This window comes from Amphiprion ocellaris, chromosome 24 (genome assembly GCF_022539595.1).
Source record: "Amphiprion ocellaris isolate individual 3 ecotype Okinawa chromosome 24, ASM2253959v1, whole genome shotgun sequence".
Taxonomy (NCBI): Eukaryota; Metazoa; Chordata; class Actinopteri; family Pomacentridae; genus Amphiprion; species Amphiprion ocellaris.
The window spans coordinates 18,506,080-18,519,226 of NC_072789.1; the positions used below are offsets into that span (position 1 = coordinate 18,506,080).

At 39.6% G+C, this 13,147-nt stretch overlaps 2 protein-coding genes across 2 annotated transcripts; both read left to right on the forward strand.

Moving 5' to 3' along the window:
• Positions 1-526: 526 nt before the first annotated feature.
• On the forward strand, positions 527-2,965 carry LOC111584451 (tripartite motif-containing protein 16-like). Its single transcript, XM_023293596.3, has one exon. The coding sequence runs from the start codon at positions 583-585 to the stop codon at positions 2,227-2,229; it is 1,647 nt and encodes a 548-aa protein (XP_023149364.3). The 5' UTR covers positions 527-582; the 3' UTR covers positions 2,230-2,965.
• Positions 2,966-8,878: 5,913 nt separating this feature from the next.
• LOC111584452 (CD59 molecule (CD59 blood group)) lies at positions 8,879-12,849 on the forward strand. The gene is made up of 4 exons (XM_023293597.2): positions 8,879-9,038; positions 10,895-10,996; positions 11,106-11,179; positions 12,192-12,849. The coding sequence occupies exons 1-4, from the start codon at positions 8,972-8,974 to the stop codon at positions 12,312-12,314; spliced, it is 366 nt and encodes a 121-aa protein (XP_023149365.1). The 5' UTR covers positions 8,879-8,971; the 3' UTR covers positions 12,315-12,849.
• The last annotated feature ends 298 nt before the right edge of the window (positions 12,850-13,147 follow it).

The window sequence follows — 13,147 nt, forward strand, 5'->3', positions numbered from 1 at the left end:
AGTGCAATTTATTTTAGTAATTACTTATTTTATCACAGCCGTAATACTAAACAAACCCTTCAAAAAGTCATTAAAAACTTCAAATTGATTAATTCCATAAAAATAAGAAATTTTTAGTCTTGAGTCATTTTGGTAGAATTTAGTTTTGTTAGTTTTTCTTGTGAACAATAAACAAAAAAAAATCATTTGAATTTGTATGTGTCTGTCTGATACAGCCACACCTTTTGAAACAGAAAAAAAAAATCCACAAATATTTCCTGATAATATTTGGGATGTACTGAGTCTGTTTTTGTTGTACTGTGTACTCTTGTGCTATGTACTGTTGTACTGTTGTACTGTTGTACTGTGTATACTGGAACACAGCCAGAGACAGTTTCAGAGCGTTTCTCTTTCTGGAATAAGTGTAAAACACTCCCAGATCCAGGCTGTCTACATATTTCTTTGTTTCCTCCCTTCAGATATTTTAAACTGGGTGGAGCCAACATGTGGTGACGAGACAGAGCTGACTGGCTCAGACTCATTTCAGAAGTTTCACTTCCTGGAAGCAGAAACTCACTCCGTCGCTGCTGCTCAGATGAGAACATGGCTCAGAAAGGAGGTAATGTTTATTCAGAGAGCATCTCTTGTTCCATCTGTCTGGATCTCCTGAAGGATCCAGTGGCTCTCTCCTGTGGACACAGCTACTGTATGAAGTGTATTGAAGCCCACTGGGATGGAGAGGACCTGAAGACAACCTACAGCTGCCCTCAGTGCAGGAAGACCTTCACACAGAGGCCTGTCCTGGACAAGAACGTCCTGTTAGCAGAGTTAGTGGAGGAGCTGAAGAAGACTGGACTCCAAGCTGCTGCTGCTGATCACTGCTATGCTGGAGATGAAGATGTGTCCTGTGATGTCTGCACTGGGAGGAAGATGAAGGCTGTCAAGTCCTGTCTGGTCTGTCTGGTCTCCTACTGTGAGAAACACCTTCAGCCTCACTATGAGTCTCCAGCCTTTAAGAAACACCAGCTGGTGGAGCCCTCCAAGAACCTCCAGGAGAACATCTGCTCTCGTCATGATGAGGTGATGAAGATGATCTATCGTACTGATCAGCAGTTGATCTGTTATCTCTGCTCTGTGGAGGAACATGAAGACCATGAAACAGTCAAAGCTGCAGCAGAAAGGACTGAGAGGCAGAAGAAGCTGGAGGAGAGTCGACTGAACATCCAGCAGAGAATCCAGGACAGACAGAAAGACGTGAAGCTGCTTCAACAGGAGATGAAGGACATCAGAGTCTCTGCTGATAAAACAGTGGAGGACAGTGAGAAGATGTTCACCCAGATGATCCATCTCATCCAGAACAGAAGCTCTGAGGTGGAGCAGCAGATCAGATCCCAGCAGGAGACCGAAGAGAGTCGAGTCAAAGGGCTTCAGGAGAAGCTGGAGCAGGAGATCAAGGATCTGGAGAGGAAAGATGCTGAGCTGAAGCAGCTCTCAGATCTAGAAGATCACAACCAGTTTCTCCACAAATACCCCTCAGTGTCAGCACTCAGTGAGTCCAAACCTTCATCCAGCATCAACATCTGTCCTCAGAGACACTTTGAGGACATGACAGCAGCTGTGAAAGAGCTCAGAGGTAAACTAGAGGACGTTCTGAAGGACACCTGGACAAACATCTCACCGTCAGATGTTCTACCACCACAACCAGAACCACAACCAGCCCTAGAACCAGAACAAGAACCAACGACCAGAGCTGGATTCTTAAAATATTCACAAGAAATCATTCTGGATCCAAACACAGCACTCAAAAGGTTGCTCTTCTCCAATGGGAACAGAAAAGTGACAGCAGTGAGTCAACAACAGTCTTATCCTGATCATCCAGACAGATTCACTTATTATTTTCAGATCCTGAGTAGAGAGAGTCTGACTGGACGATGCTACTGGGAGGTGGAGAGGACAGGAGGAGGAGCTTCTGTTGCAGTTTCATACAAGAACATCTTCAGAGCAGGGAAGTCACATGAATGTGGATTTGGACTCAATGACAAGTCCTGGTCTTTATACTGTGACGCCAGCGGGTACAAGTTCTGGTACAAGAACCTGAAAACTTCCGTCTCTGGTCCTCAGTCGTCCAGAATCGGAGTTTACCTGGATCACAGAGCAGGTATTCTGTCCTTCTACAGCGTCTCTGAAACCATGACTCTCCTCCACAGAGTCCAGACCACATTCACTGAGCCGCTACATGCTGGAGTTTGACTTTATTATGCTGGAAACACTGCAGAGTTCATTAAACCCAAATAGACTGAAGTCTCTCAAAGACGGCTGGTTAGAATGATTCAGTCTCCATCATTTTCCACTGTAAAACATGCTTAACATTCACTTTTACAACAATTTACTGTTGTTTTAAAGAGTTAAACGAGAGATAATATGTATAAAAATGTTAATTTATATGTTGAGTGTAAAAAAAAAAAAAAAAAAAAAAAAGGGGTAAAAGTATTTCCAAAAAGTTTACACCATCTTACTGATGCTGTCCAGATCCATGATGATTCCACGTCTGGACAGTTTATAGTTCTGTTCATCTAAAGGGGAAAAAAACTGTCTTTAACTTGGTTTTTATGCAGTTTGTAAATCAACGTTTTCTATTTCTGATTGTTTCTGAAAGCATTTGGATTATTAGATTGTTTTCTGTGCAGCTGTTTCCTTTTCTCACCATCGCTTCACTGAATGGTATGTTGTTGTATTTTTAAATGTCATTATTTGTATTTTTCACTTCTACCAGTTTTGGACTTCACAGTTTTTCCTGAATGTAGATTTTGAGGAATTATGAGCTGAGTTTGTGTTTTGTATTTTTCATTTCTGATTTATATTAAGTTTTGCTTGTTTGGCTTTTTGTGTATCTGAAGTTAAATTAGGAAATTTAACGTGTTTTGTTGGAAATTTGAAGCCTTTGATTTCTGTCAATTAATGTCAAAGATAAAGTTAATGTTGAACATTTTTATGGCATTTGTTTGAAATGCACCAGAATCAATTTTTTCTTCCGAAGTATTCCTGAAATATTGTATTTTCAGTAATTTCCAAGCTCAGGCAGAACTGATTTCAGATATTTATTTAAAAAACTGAGATATTAACTCATTATTTGGTCAACTATGTTACAGACAAAAACTGTAAAGTTTTAACTGTGAGTAAAAGTCAGATATTTAAACAAATCATTGTTCTTGGAAGAATATGTGTCTGCTTAACTACATTTTCAGTTATAATCCCCAATTAATCAAGAAAATGCAGCTTTTTATTGCATTAAAATCCTAATTTCACAGAATGCAGTTCTGATAATGTCCGTGATTAAATTATACTGAGCTACATATTTCACAGCTACTAAGTTGCTACGTTTTTTACTCAGAGTTTAGGGAACAGTTCAGTATATTTTTCGTAGACATAATGGTAACTCAGTTGACAGCATGGTGTCATAGTTGACAAAAGTAACACAGTTGACTGGACATGAAAAAATATCATGATTAATTTATCAAATATGTATTAATTATTATTTTATGTTAGCAAACTGCATATTCCATCTCTTAGTGCATTTAATGAAGATCTTTTGACATCATCGTGACATAAACAAATAATTCAGACTCAGACTAGTTTACATGGATCACTTGCAGTTTTATTAACCCTCCTGTTGTCCTCATTTATGGGCACCAAAAAATAATGTCTGAAGAAAATCCAAAATTCAGCAACAAAATTCCCCAAATTTCTGAAAATGTGCAAAATCTTCAGGAAGAAAATTCCTTTAAAGTTTCCCTTTAAAGTTTTTTTTTTTACAATCCCCCAAATTTGGCAAGAAAATTCATGTAAATATTTTTAAAAAATGAGTAAAAATCTTCAAAAAAATTCTAAAAATATCTAAAGTGATTCCATATTTAAATCAGTAAAACTTCTAATATTTTATTTAAGAACATTCACAAAAAAAATCAACCAAAATCCAGCGAAATTCGCTGGATTTTGGTTGATTTTTTTGTGAATGTTCTTAAACATATTTTTTTGACATTTCTTTTTTTCCACGAAAAAAATGTTCAAAAATTTCCAAAAAATGTTGAAAATATGTCGACTACGTTACTGTCAGTCCTCCAAGTTACCTTTACAGGGTGAAATAGTTGACATTTTAGCTGTTTTCAGGCCTAAAACCAACATGGCCGCCTATAACCAAACACCACATGGCATTTTAGAGAAAGATTCTTCTAAATATTATAGATACAACTGATTTCTACAGATATTGTAGTAAACCTGTTGACTACTTTCTATTAAATCAGTCAGAAAGCCTTGGAGTCTGGCCAGTCTGTTCTTCAGGAGGAAATGACATCATGTGGAGCAGGTCATGTGATCTGGAATTAACACACTTCTTGGAGAGGTGTTTTTGTAATGGGGAACTTAGTGGAAAGGGATTTAATTTGTTATTCTCCATATAAAATGTGATATATTGCCAAAAAAGAAATATCTGTCATGATTATCTCAGCTTAATAAAAGAACACAATCCAAACTATTTCTGAATAAACTCATTTTATTATTGTTTAGCTAATTAGAAGGTGGTTGGTATTAAATTCAGATAGTTATTTAGTTGACATTTTAGTGACATCCAGTCATTTTTTTAATAAGTGATTGTTTTCATAATAAATAATGATGGAATTTGTAAAGACATGATCATAATGAACAAAAAAAACATTAGGTTTATTTACTTTTAATAAAAATGTATGCAGATATATGCCATGGACTTCAAAAGTCCCTCAATTATAGATTGACTCGGGCAAAGTTTGAGTCATTTTGGACAATTTTTGAGTCCTTATGGACAATTTTTGAGTCATTTCGGACAAGTTTTGAGTCAATTTGGAAAATTTTTGAGTCATTTTAGACGAGTTTTGAGTCATTTTTGACAATTTTCAAGTCATTTTAGCCAATTTTCTGGTCATTTTCAACAAGTTTTATATCAGCTTGGATCTTTTCTCATCATTTTGGATCATTTTTGTGTCTTTGGGATAATTTTCGAGTCATTTAGGACAAATTTCATGTCATTCTGGACGGGTCAGTATTTAATTGTGGGACTTTTTGTATCATAGTTGACATTTTAGTGATATCCAGTCATTTTTTATTAATAAGTGATTGTTTCCATAATAAATAATTATGGAATTTGTAAAGACATGATCATAATAAACATAAAAAATATTCGTTTTTTTTTAACTTTTAATAAAAATATATGCAGATATATCCTATGAACTTCAAAAGTCCCTCAATTATAGACTGATCCAGAGAGCCGATGATTCTCTCTGCAGAACCAGACAGTCACACAGCAGGTCAGTACAGACTCTATGGTGGTCTGATAGAAGGACACCTGCAGTCTCTCCTCCAGGTGGTTCCTCCTCAGCACTCGGAGGAAGTGGAGTCTCTGCTGGGCCTTTTATCCAGTGCTGCTGTGCTGACTGTCCAGGTGAAGTCCTCAGATAAATGAGTCCCAGGAACTTGAACACTCTCTCCACACAAACCCCGTTGATGGACAGTGGAGCATGGACACCCTCATGCCTCCTGAAATCAGTGACCATCTCTTTGGTCTTCTTGGTGTTCAGCTGTAGCAACAGTTTGAGTTTTTAATAGAATTCTCATATCTGGAGAATTAATTTAAAATAACGGCATCATGTAAACAGATTAACATCATAAGGACCTCAGTGAGTTTATTAAACCAACATTAACCCTCCTGTTGTCTTCATTTACTGCCACCAAAAAATATTGTTTCTTTGTCTGAAAAAAATCCAAAAATTCATAAAAAAAATCCCCAAACTTCTGAAAATTTGCAAAACCTTCAGGAAGAAAATTCCAATAATTCCTTAAAAGTTTCCCTTTAAAGTTTTATTTTTAAAAAATCCCCCAAATTTGGCAAGAAAATTCTTGTAAATATTTTTAAAAAATGAGTAAAAATCTTTCAAAAAAATCCTAAAAATATCTAAAGTGATTCCATATATATGAGTAAAACTTCTAATATTTTCTTTAAGAATGTTCACATAAAAATCAACCAAAATCCAGTGAAATTAGCTGGATTTTGGCTGATTTTTATGTTAACGTTCTTAAGAAATATTTTTAACATCTCTTTTTTTCCACCAAAAAGTGTTCAAAGATTTCCCAAAAAATGTTGAAAATGTGGACATCAGAAGTTTCACTGTGAAAATATATTTTTTTCCACATTTTCAAACTTTAAAACGGGTCAATTTGTCCCGCAGGACGACACGAGGGTTAAATGAGAGGAAGCATGAAGCACAAACCTCCAGTTCAGTCCTGCATCAGCTCCACCAGAGGGCGCCGATCATCGATCACTTCAGTAAACATGGAAATAGAAGAAACACCACCAGAGACAATGGAGTCTAAGTGTTTTAATTACCAACTAAAATGTGAATAAAAGGCTTCGACCAGCTCGGCTCGGCCACAGACATGAATGTTTGTGGTTTTAACAGGATTACTATTAGTAATGTAATAATAGGACATGCAGCAGGTGTCCTCCTGGGCGGTAAACTGGTTTTATTTGTCTGCTCTGTGGAGGCGGCTGGTTGAAGTGAATGCTGATGAGGCTCAGTGGCCTGATGGCGAAGAACAAATGCGACGCTGTGGCCGAGCACGGACACACTCGCTGTTGTTTCGTCCTCCTCTGCTCTTTGTTTGTCTGAAGGACTGAAGATCATTGTTTGTCTCGGGGTCATTCAAGGACGGAACACTGGAGCTTTTCTTCATCTGCACTGAGATAAACGGAGGAACACTGAGTCTCTCATCCACCACCGCCATCACACCATCACACCAGCGCCGAGGCCACCGGGGCGCCGCTCCACCAGCCCACTGTGTTCCTGCCAACACGCTAACACGCTAACAGCAGCAGGTGGTTAGCATGCTAACGGTCGCTAATCAGCAGCAAACAGTGTCCAGCTGAGGAACAACTGTCAGAAAGCTGGACATGTTGACCTGATGGAAACACAAAACTACCCCAAACAGACATAAAATCATGTCAAAGAGATGCAAAACCACAAAAAGAGATGCAAAACTACACGGAGACAGAAAACGACCACAAAGAGTCACAAAACAACCACAAAAAGACACAAAACAACCAAAAAAGACACAAAACAACCAAAAAAGACACAAAACAACCACAAAAAGACACAAAACAACCAAAAAAGACACAAAACAACCAAAAAAGACATAAAACAACCACAGAGACACAAAACAACCGCAAAGATACACAAAAAAACCTCAGAGACACAAAACGACCACAAAGAGACACAAAACAACCACAAAGAGTCACAAAACAACCACAAAAAGACACAAAACAACCAAAAAAGACACAAAACAACCACAAAAAGACACAAAACAACCAAAAAAGACACAAAACAACCACAAAAAGACACAAAACAACCACAAAGACACACAAAAAAAACCTCAGACACAAAACAGCCACAAGAGACACAAAACAACCACAAAGAGACACAAAACAACCACAAAGACCCACAAAACAACCACAAAGACCCACAAAACAACCACAAAGTGACACCAACTTCTGTCTCTTAAAGCTACACAAAACCACATTTGAAACAAAACTGCTTTACACCAGACATAAAATCACCTCAGTAAGATGCAAACCATCTTCAGTGCTAACAGTCGCAGCGTGTGTTAGCACGCTAACGTTAGCTAGTGGTCAGTAAACAGTGAACACCTGAACCTGCTGACCTGGTGGTGGCGTGAAAGCATTCTAAAGTTCCTCTGAGGAGAACCTCTTTGTTAGAAGGAATTAGAACTTTGCTCAGTGGTTCTGGAGGTTCTGCTCCGTGTTCCTGATCCGTGTCCTGTGGATTCTCAGGTCACGGTAACCAGAGAACTTCAGAGACAGCTGGACTTCTGTTGGTTCTGGAACACGTTCTCCCTTTATCGAGACGCTTCTTCGGTTCTTAACAACTGCTGGAGTTTCAGGTTTTGTTCCCCCAAGATCACTGATTAGTCAGTTTACAACCCAAGGTGTTCATGTTGGTGAACCTGTCTGAGTGCATCATAAGCCCTGATCTGTGGCTGTACACCCTCTGGTTCGAGATGTTGTTCCAGTTCTTCTCTCAAACCATCTTCTCTGTCCAGAAATAAAAACATCACTGTTCTAATGATCCGAGGTGGAACTGAACCTCAGCTCTGATGGATCCCAGTCCTCTGACTCCAACCCCAAAGCTGCAAACCTCCACTGATGAACTGTATAAATCTTATAAAACTTTGTTAGTGCTACGTCACGGCTACAGCAGTCAGAACAACAGTCAGAACAACAGTCAGACCAACAATCAGAACAACAGTCAGAACAACAATCAGAACAACAGTCAGAACAACAGTCAGAACAACAACCAGAACAACAGTCAGAACAACAATCAGAACAATGTTTGGAACAACAGTCAGAACAACAGTCAGACCAACAATCAGAACAATGTTTGGAACAACAGTCAGAACAACAATCAGAACAATGTTTGGAACAACAGTCAGAACAACAGTCAGAACAACGGTCAGAACAACAATCAGAACAACAATCAGAACAATGTTTGGAACAACAGTCAGAACAACAGTCAGAACAACTGCATTCAGATCAGCATTCAAAGCAACAATAAAAGATAACAATCGACCAACAGTCAGACCAACAGTCGGAGTTGCTGGTGGTTGGTGAGAACGTAGGTGTGGCCCTCATCTGTCCTCAGGTGTACAGGTGTTCCTATTAGACTCTCAGTTCTAATGTTCTGGTTCTGGTTCTGTGACTTCATGTGTGAAGTGAGAAAAAAACAAAGATGGTGATTATTTCCCAGACTCCTCCCGGTGGGCGGGGCTTGTTCAGGGTCAGTGCTGGGAGTGTTTGTGGGGAGCTGCAGTTACTGGAGCTGCTGGGTGAGTCAGCCAAACAACAGCAGTCTGAACGCTGGATGTTTCTGCTCTGATTCCAGACGAAGTGAAAATGAAGCGCTCCCTGGGGATCTGCCTGCTGGTCTGCCTGCTGGTCTGCTCCGCTCTGATGGGACTGGGTGAGTTTGATTCTCACACAGCTAACGCTCAGCTTCTACTGATCAATGTTATCAACCAGAGCCAGAGCGGCAGAAACATCTGAGATTATGACATGTGCAAACGCTAACTAACAGCTTTAATAAGGAAAGTTTTAGGAAACAGACGTTTAAACTGAGGCTCATGCTGGAGGTTTGTGCTGCTGAATTATTTCTATGAATCGCTTTGGGCTTTTCAGTGTCACTAACAGCAGCTATTAAAACAACCTTCAGCTCCTCTAACTGACCACAGCCTCGTCAAACACTCACCTGTTCATCTGCAGCTCTTCTTCTGGGTTTAGACTGAAGGTTGGTTCCTGATAAACATGTCATTCATCAAAAAAAAATTAAAAACTGCTGCAGCCTACAGCCTCCGCGGTTGGTTCTTTCATCTGTTCAGTGTCAGATCCAACAGAACAGAACAATAGAGGTTTGTTGCATCAGGATTTGTGGAGAACTCTACGTTCCTCATACTGTTGGTTTCTGCTGGACGAGGACTTCAAGAGGCTTGTTGTCGTCTCCAATTTTAACCAATCAGGATGCTTTGTGGCTGCTTGGAGTTGGTACTTTATTCTCCCCTGAACGAGGTTCTACAGGGACGGTTCCTGCAGTCGGAACACTCGGGAACTAGAAGTGGAACTGGACACAGAAAACATCAGAATGCAGGACTGATAAAACGCCACAGGTCCGGTTCTACAGGACAGACTCAGGTCTTTACATGGATGTTCTAAAACGGTCTTCGAGGCGCTTTACGGAGGCAACAGTTGGAACATTTCAAAGTTGGCAGCTTCCATTGTCATACGTTATAGAACGCCTTCACAGAAAGGTGGTGGAACATCTGACCTCAACAGTCTGGGAATGATCCCACCTCACAGAGATCCTGATGGTCTTTCCATGTTTTCAGAGTTTCCTCAGATAGATGGCAGAACGTAGACACCAGACATGTTTAAAAGATGCTAAAGGTGTTCTACAAGGTTCCATCCTAGGGCCTGTTGATGTTGATTCTTCACGTCTGGGTGGAACATCCACCTCTACACCGACGACACCGTGTTGTACCGAACATTCTGCTGCTGAACTACAGATTACACTCAGTGAACATAAATGAGTTCTTAAAGACCCCTCAAAGGGAGAATCTGAAAATAGATTGACGTTCCTTGGAAGTCCCAAAAGAACCGTCATTTGCGAAACACTTGTTTAGTTTTTTAAGAAGCCCTTTTCAAGAGATCTTTGTGGGCCTATGTGGTTCTATTTTGATAATTATTTTTTTAAAATAAAAAAAATAGTCAAATATATATTCTGGGTTCTAGACTGTTGGTGAGACAGAACATCTTGTTACAAGATGCCAACTCAGAATTTAGCATTTCTATCTCTTTTATAAAGTATGTTATAGATAATGGGAACCATCGTTAGTAGCAGGTCTAAACCAAAGAACAACAAAGTTAAAGACAACTTTAAAGAACCACGTTAGGTCTGAGAGGAACCATGTGTTTAATGTGGCGGTTCTTTAATTGGTGATGCAGTTCCACCAGCCGTTCCAAGAAAAGGTGTACAAGCTGAAAATTGAAAGTTTGCAGAGGATTTGAAACTCCTAGCAGCTCTGTTGGTTCTGTACTGTAGAAGGTTCTGACCATGTGGCTCTACAGGTGTTGGTTCTACCTGGACTCAAGAACAATTCATGCTTTCTGTGTGTCTGCAGGCCGTAGATTTCATTATACATTCTGTACTGTAGAATGGTCTGACCATGCAGGACTACTTGGTAGCACACGTAGAACCTTGTGGAACCGATAAACCGGTTGGAAGCTCCCCAAGTGCTTTAGAACCCGGTGTGTTCTGTGTTTCAGGGTCGGCCATTCGCTGCTACAGCTGTAAGGACTACACAGCCAGCTGCTCCAAACAGCGAGACTGCAGCTACGACGACGCCTGCCTCACGCTCAACGAGAGAGGTACCGTCTCCCGTTCCGTCCAGAACCCTGGGTTCTCACTGTGGATCCTGAAGGAACCAGAACGTCAGGCTGAGGCCCAATGATTGTGTTGTTGTTGTCGTTGCTGCAGGTGGGATGACCTACCGCCAGTGTCTCAAGTATTCAGACTGCGAGTACAGCCGACTGGCCCAGATGTTCCCCCAGGTACCAACGCCCTGCAGCTAGAACCCTGGTCCACAGGATCCTCACTTTATCCTCAGTTTATCTCTAGTTTATTCTCAGTTTATCTCCAGTTTATCTCCAGTTTATCTCTAGTTTATCTCCAGTTAATCTCCAGTTTATCCTCAGTTTATCCTCAGTTTATCCTCAGTTTATCTCCAGTTTATCTCCAGTTAATCTCCAGTTATCCTCAGTTTATCTCCAGTTTATCTCCAGTTTATCTCTAGTTAATCTTCCGTTTATCTCCAGTTAATCTCCAGTTTATCCTGTTTATTTCCAATTTATTTCTAATGTATCTCCAGTTTATCTCTAGTTTATCTACAGGTTATCTCTAGTTTATTTCCAATTCATCTCTAATGTATCTCTAGTTTATCTCCAGCTTATCTCCAGTTTATCCTCTGTTTATCCTCAGTTTGTCTCTCCAGTTTGTCTCTAGTTTATCTCTAGTTTATTTCCAGTTAATCTCTACTTTATCTTCAATTTATGTTCAGTTTATTTACAGTTTATCTCCAGTTTATTCTCGGGTAATCTCCAGTTTATCTTCAGTTTATCTCTAGTTTATCTTCAGTTTATCTCCAGTTTATCTCCAGTTTATCTGTAGTTTATCTCCAGTTAATCTTCAGTTTATCTCCAGTTTATCTCTAGTTTATCGCCAATTTATCTGTAGTTTATCACCAGTTTATCTCCAGTTTCTATTCAGTTTATCTCAAATTTATCCCACAGTGGATATGATGGAGATTAGATCTAAAGCATCCAGCTCTGGTTTATCTCTACTTTATTTCCAGTTTATCTCCAGTTTATCTTCAGTTTGACAGAAATCTTGTTTCCTCTAAAATTTCCTGAACCTTTAGCTGTTTTTCAGGTTCTAGATGTTTAGAACTCTTCGGTTCTCCGTCCTGTTTGGTGAACCGATCAGTCCTTGGTTCCGACGGTTCCGTTTGTGCTGATTCTGCTGTATTGATCGCTGATGGATTCTGACGTTATCGATCGTTTCCAGGTGTCCAGCTTCACCTTCAAGTGCTGCAACTCCGACCTGTGTAACTCCGCCCCCTCCTCTGCAGCCAGCTCTGTGATTGGTCTGCTGGCCTCAGTGCTGGTCATGTGGTGGTGCGTCCACTGAGGGCCCGGCGGCGCCCCCCGGTGTTCACCTATAACAGCAGCAGCTACTCTAACAGAGTTATGGATCACACCACAGCTAACTGATCACCCATCAATCACTCTGATCACATACATACACAGCAATAAAGGCTCTGATTGATCGATCTGATGAATATTTAATCTCATTATTGATCCAGGAAAACTTTTCTTTCTTTTTTCAGTCTGGCGGAGGAAAAAGATGAAGCTTTAATAATGTGGAGATATTCCTGTATTTGAATGATTGTTTTCAGAGGAAGAATTTCCAGCTAAAATGTAACTGAAGTCAAATATTCCATAAATATTTGTTATTTCTGTTAGAGTTTGTCCTGTTGTGTGTTTGTTGTTTACTGAGAAGCACAGGAACACTAAGTTTATTTATGAATTACAGATCAGCAGCTTTAACTGCAGAAACCTGGACGGTAAAACGTCCATCGCTCTTTAACTGAACCGACCGCTGACCTGAAACCAGCTTCACTGCCTGTAAATGACTTTCAATAAATAAAACTGTCAAAACGGAACCCAAGTCCACTCACTGTATCTGTAACACAAATAAATGATTACTTAAAACTGGTAAATATGTCCTGATAGAGTTTTCTACAACTATGTTTTACAGTGCAGTGCGGTAGTATTTTTATATTCATATTTTACAGTCTAGTAGTGTAGTATTTTTTACATTCATGAATTTTAGATTCATGCTTTGTAATGCAGTAGTGTAGTATTTTCTACAATCCCATTTTACAGTGCTGTAGTGTAGAATTTTTACATTAATATTTTACAGTGCAGTACTGTCATATTTTCTATAGACATATTTTACAG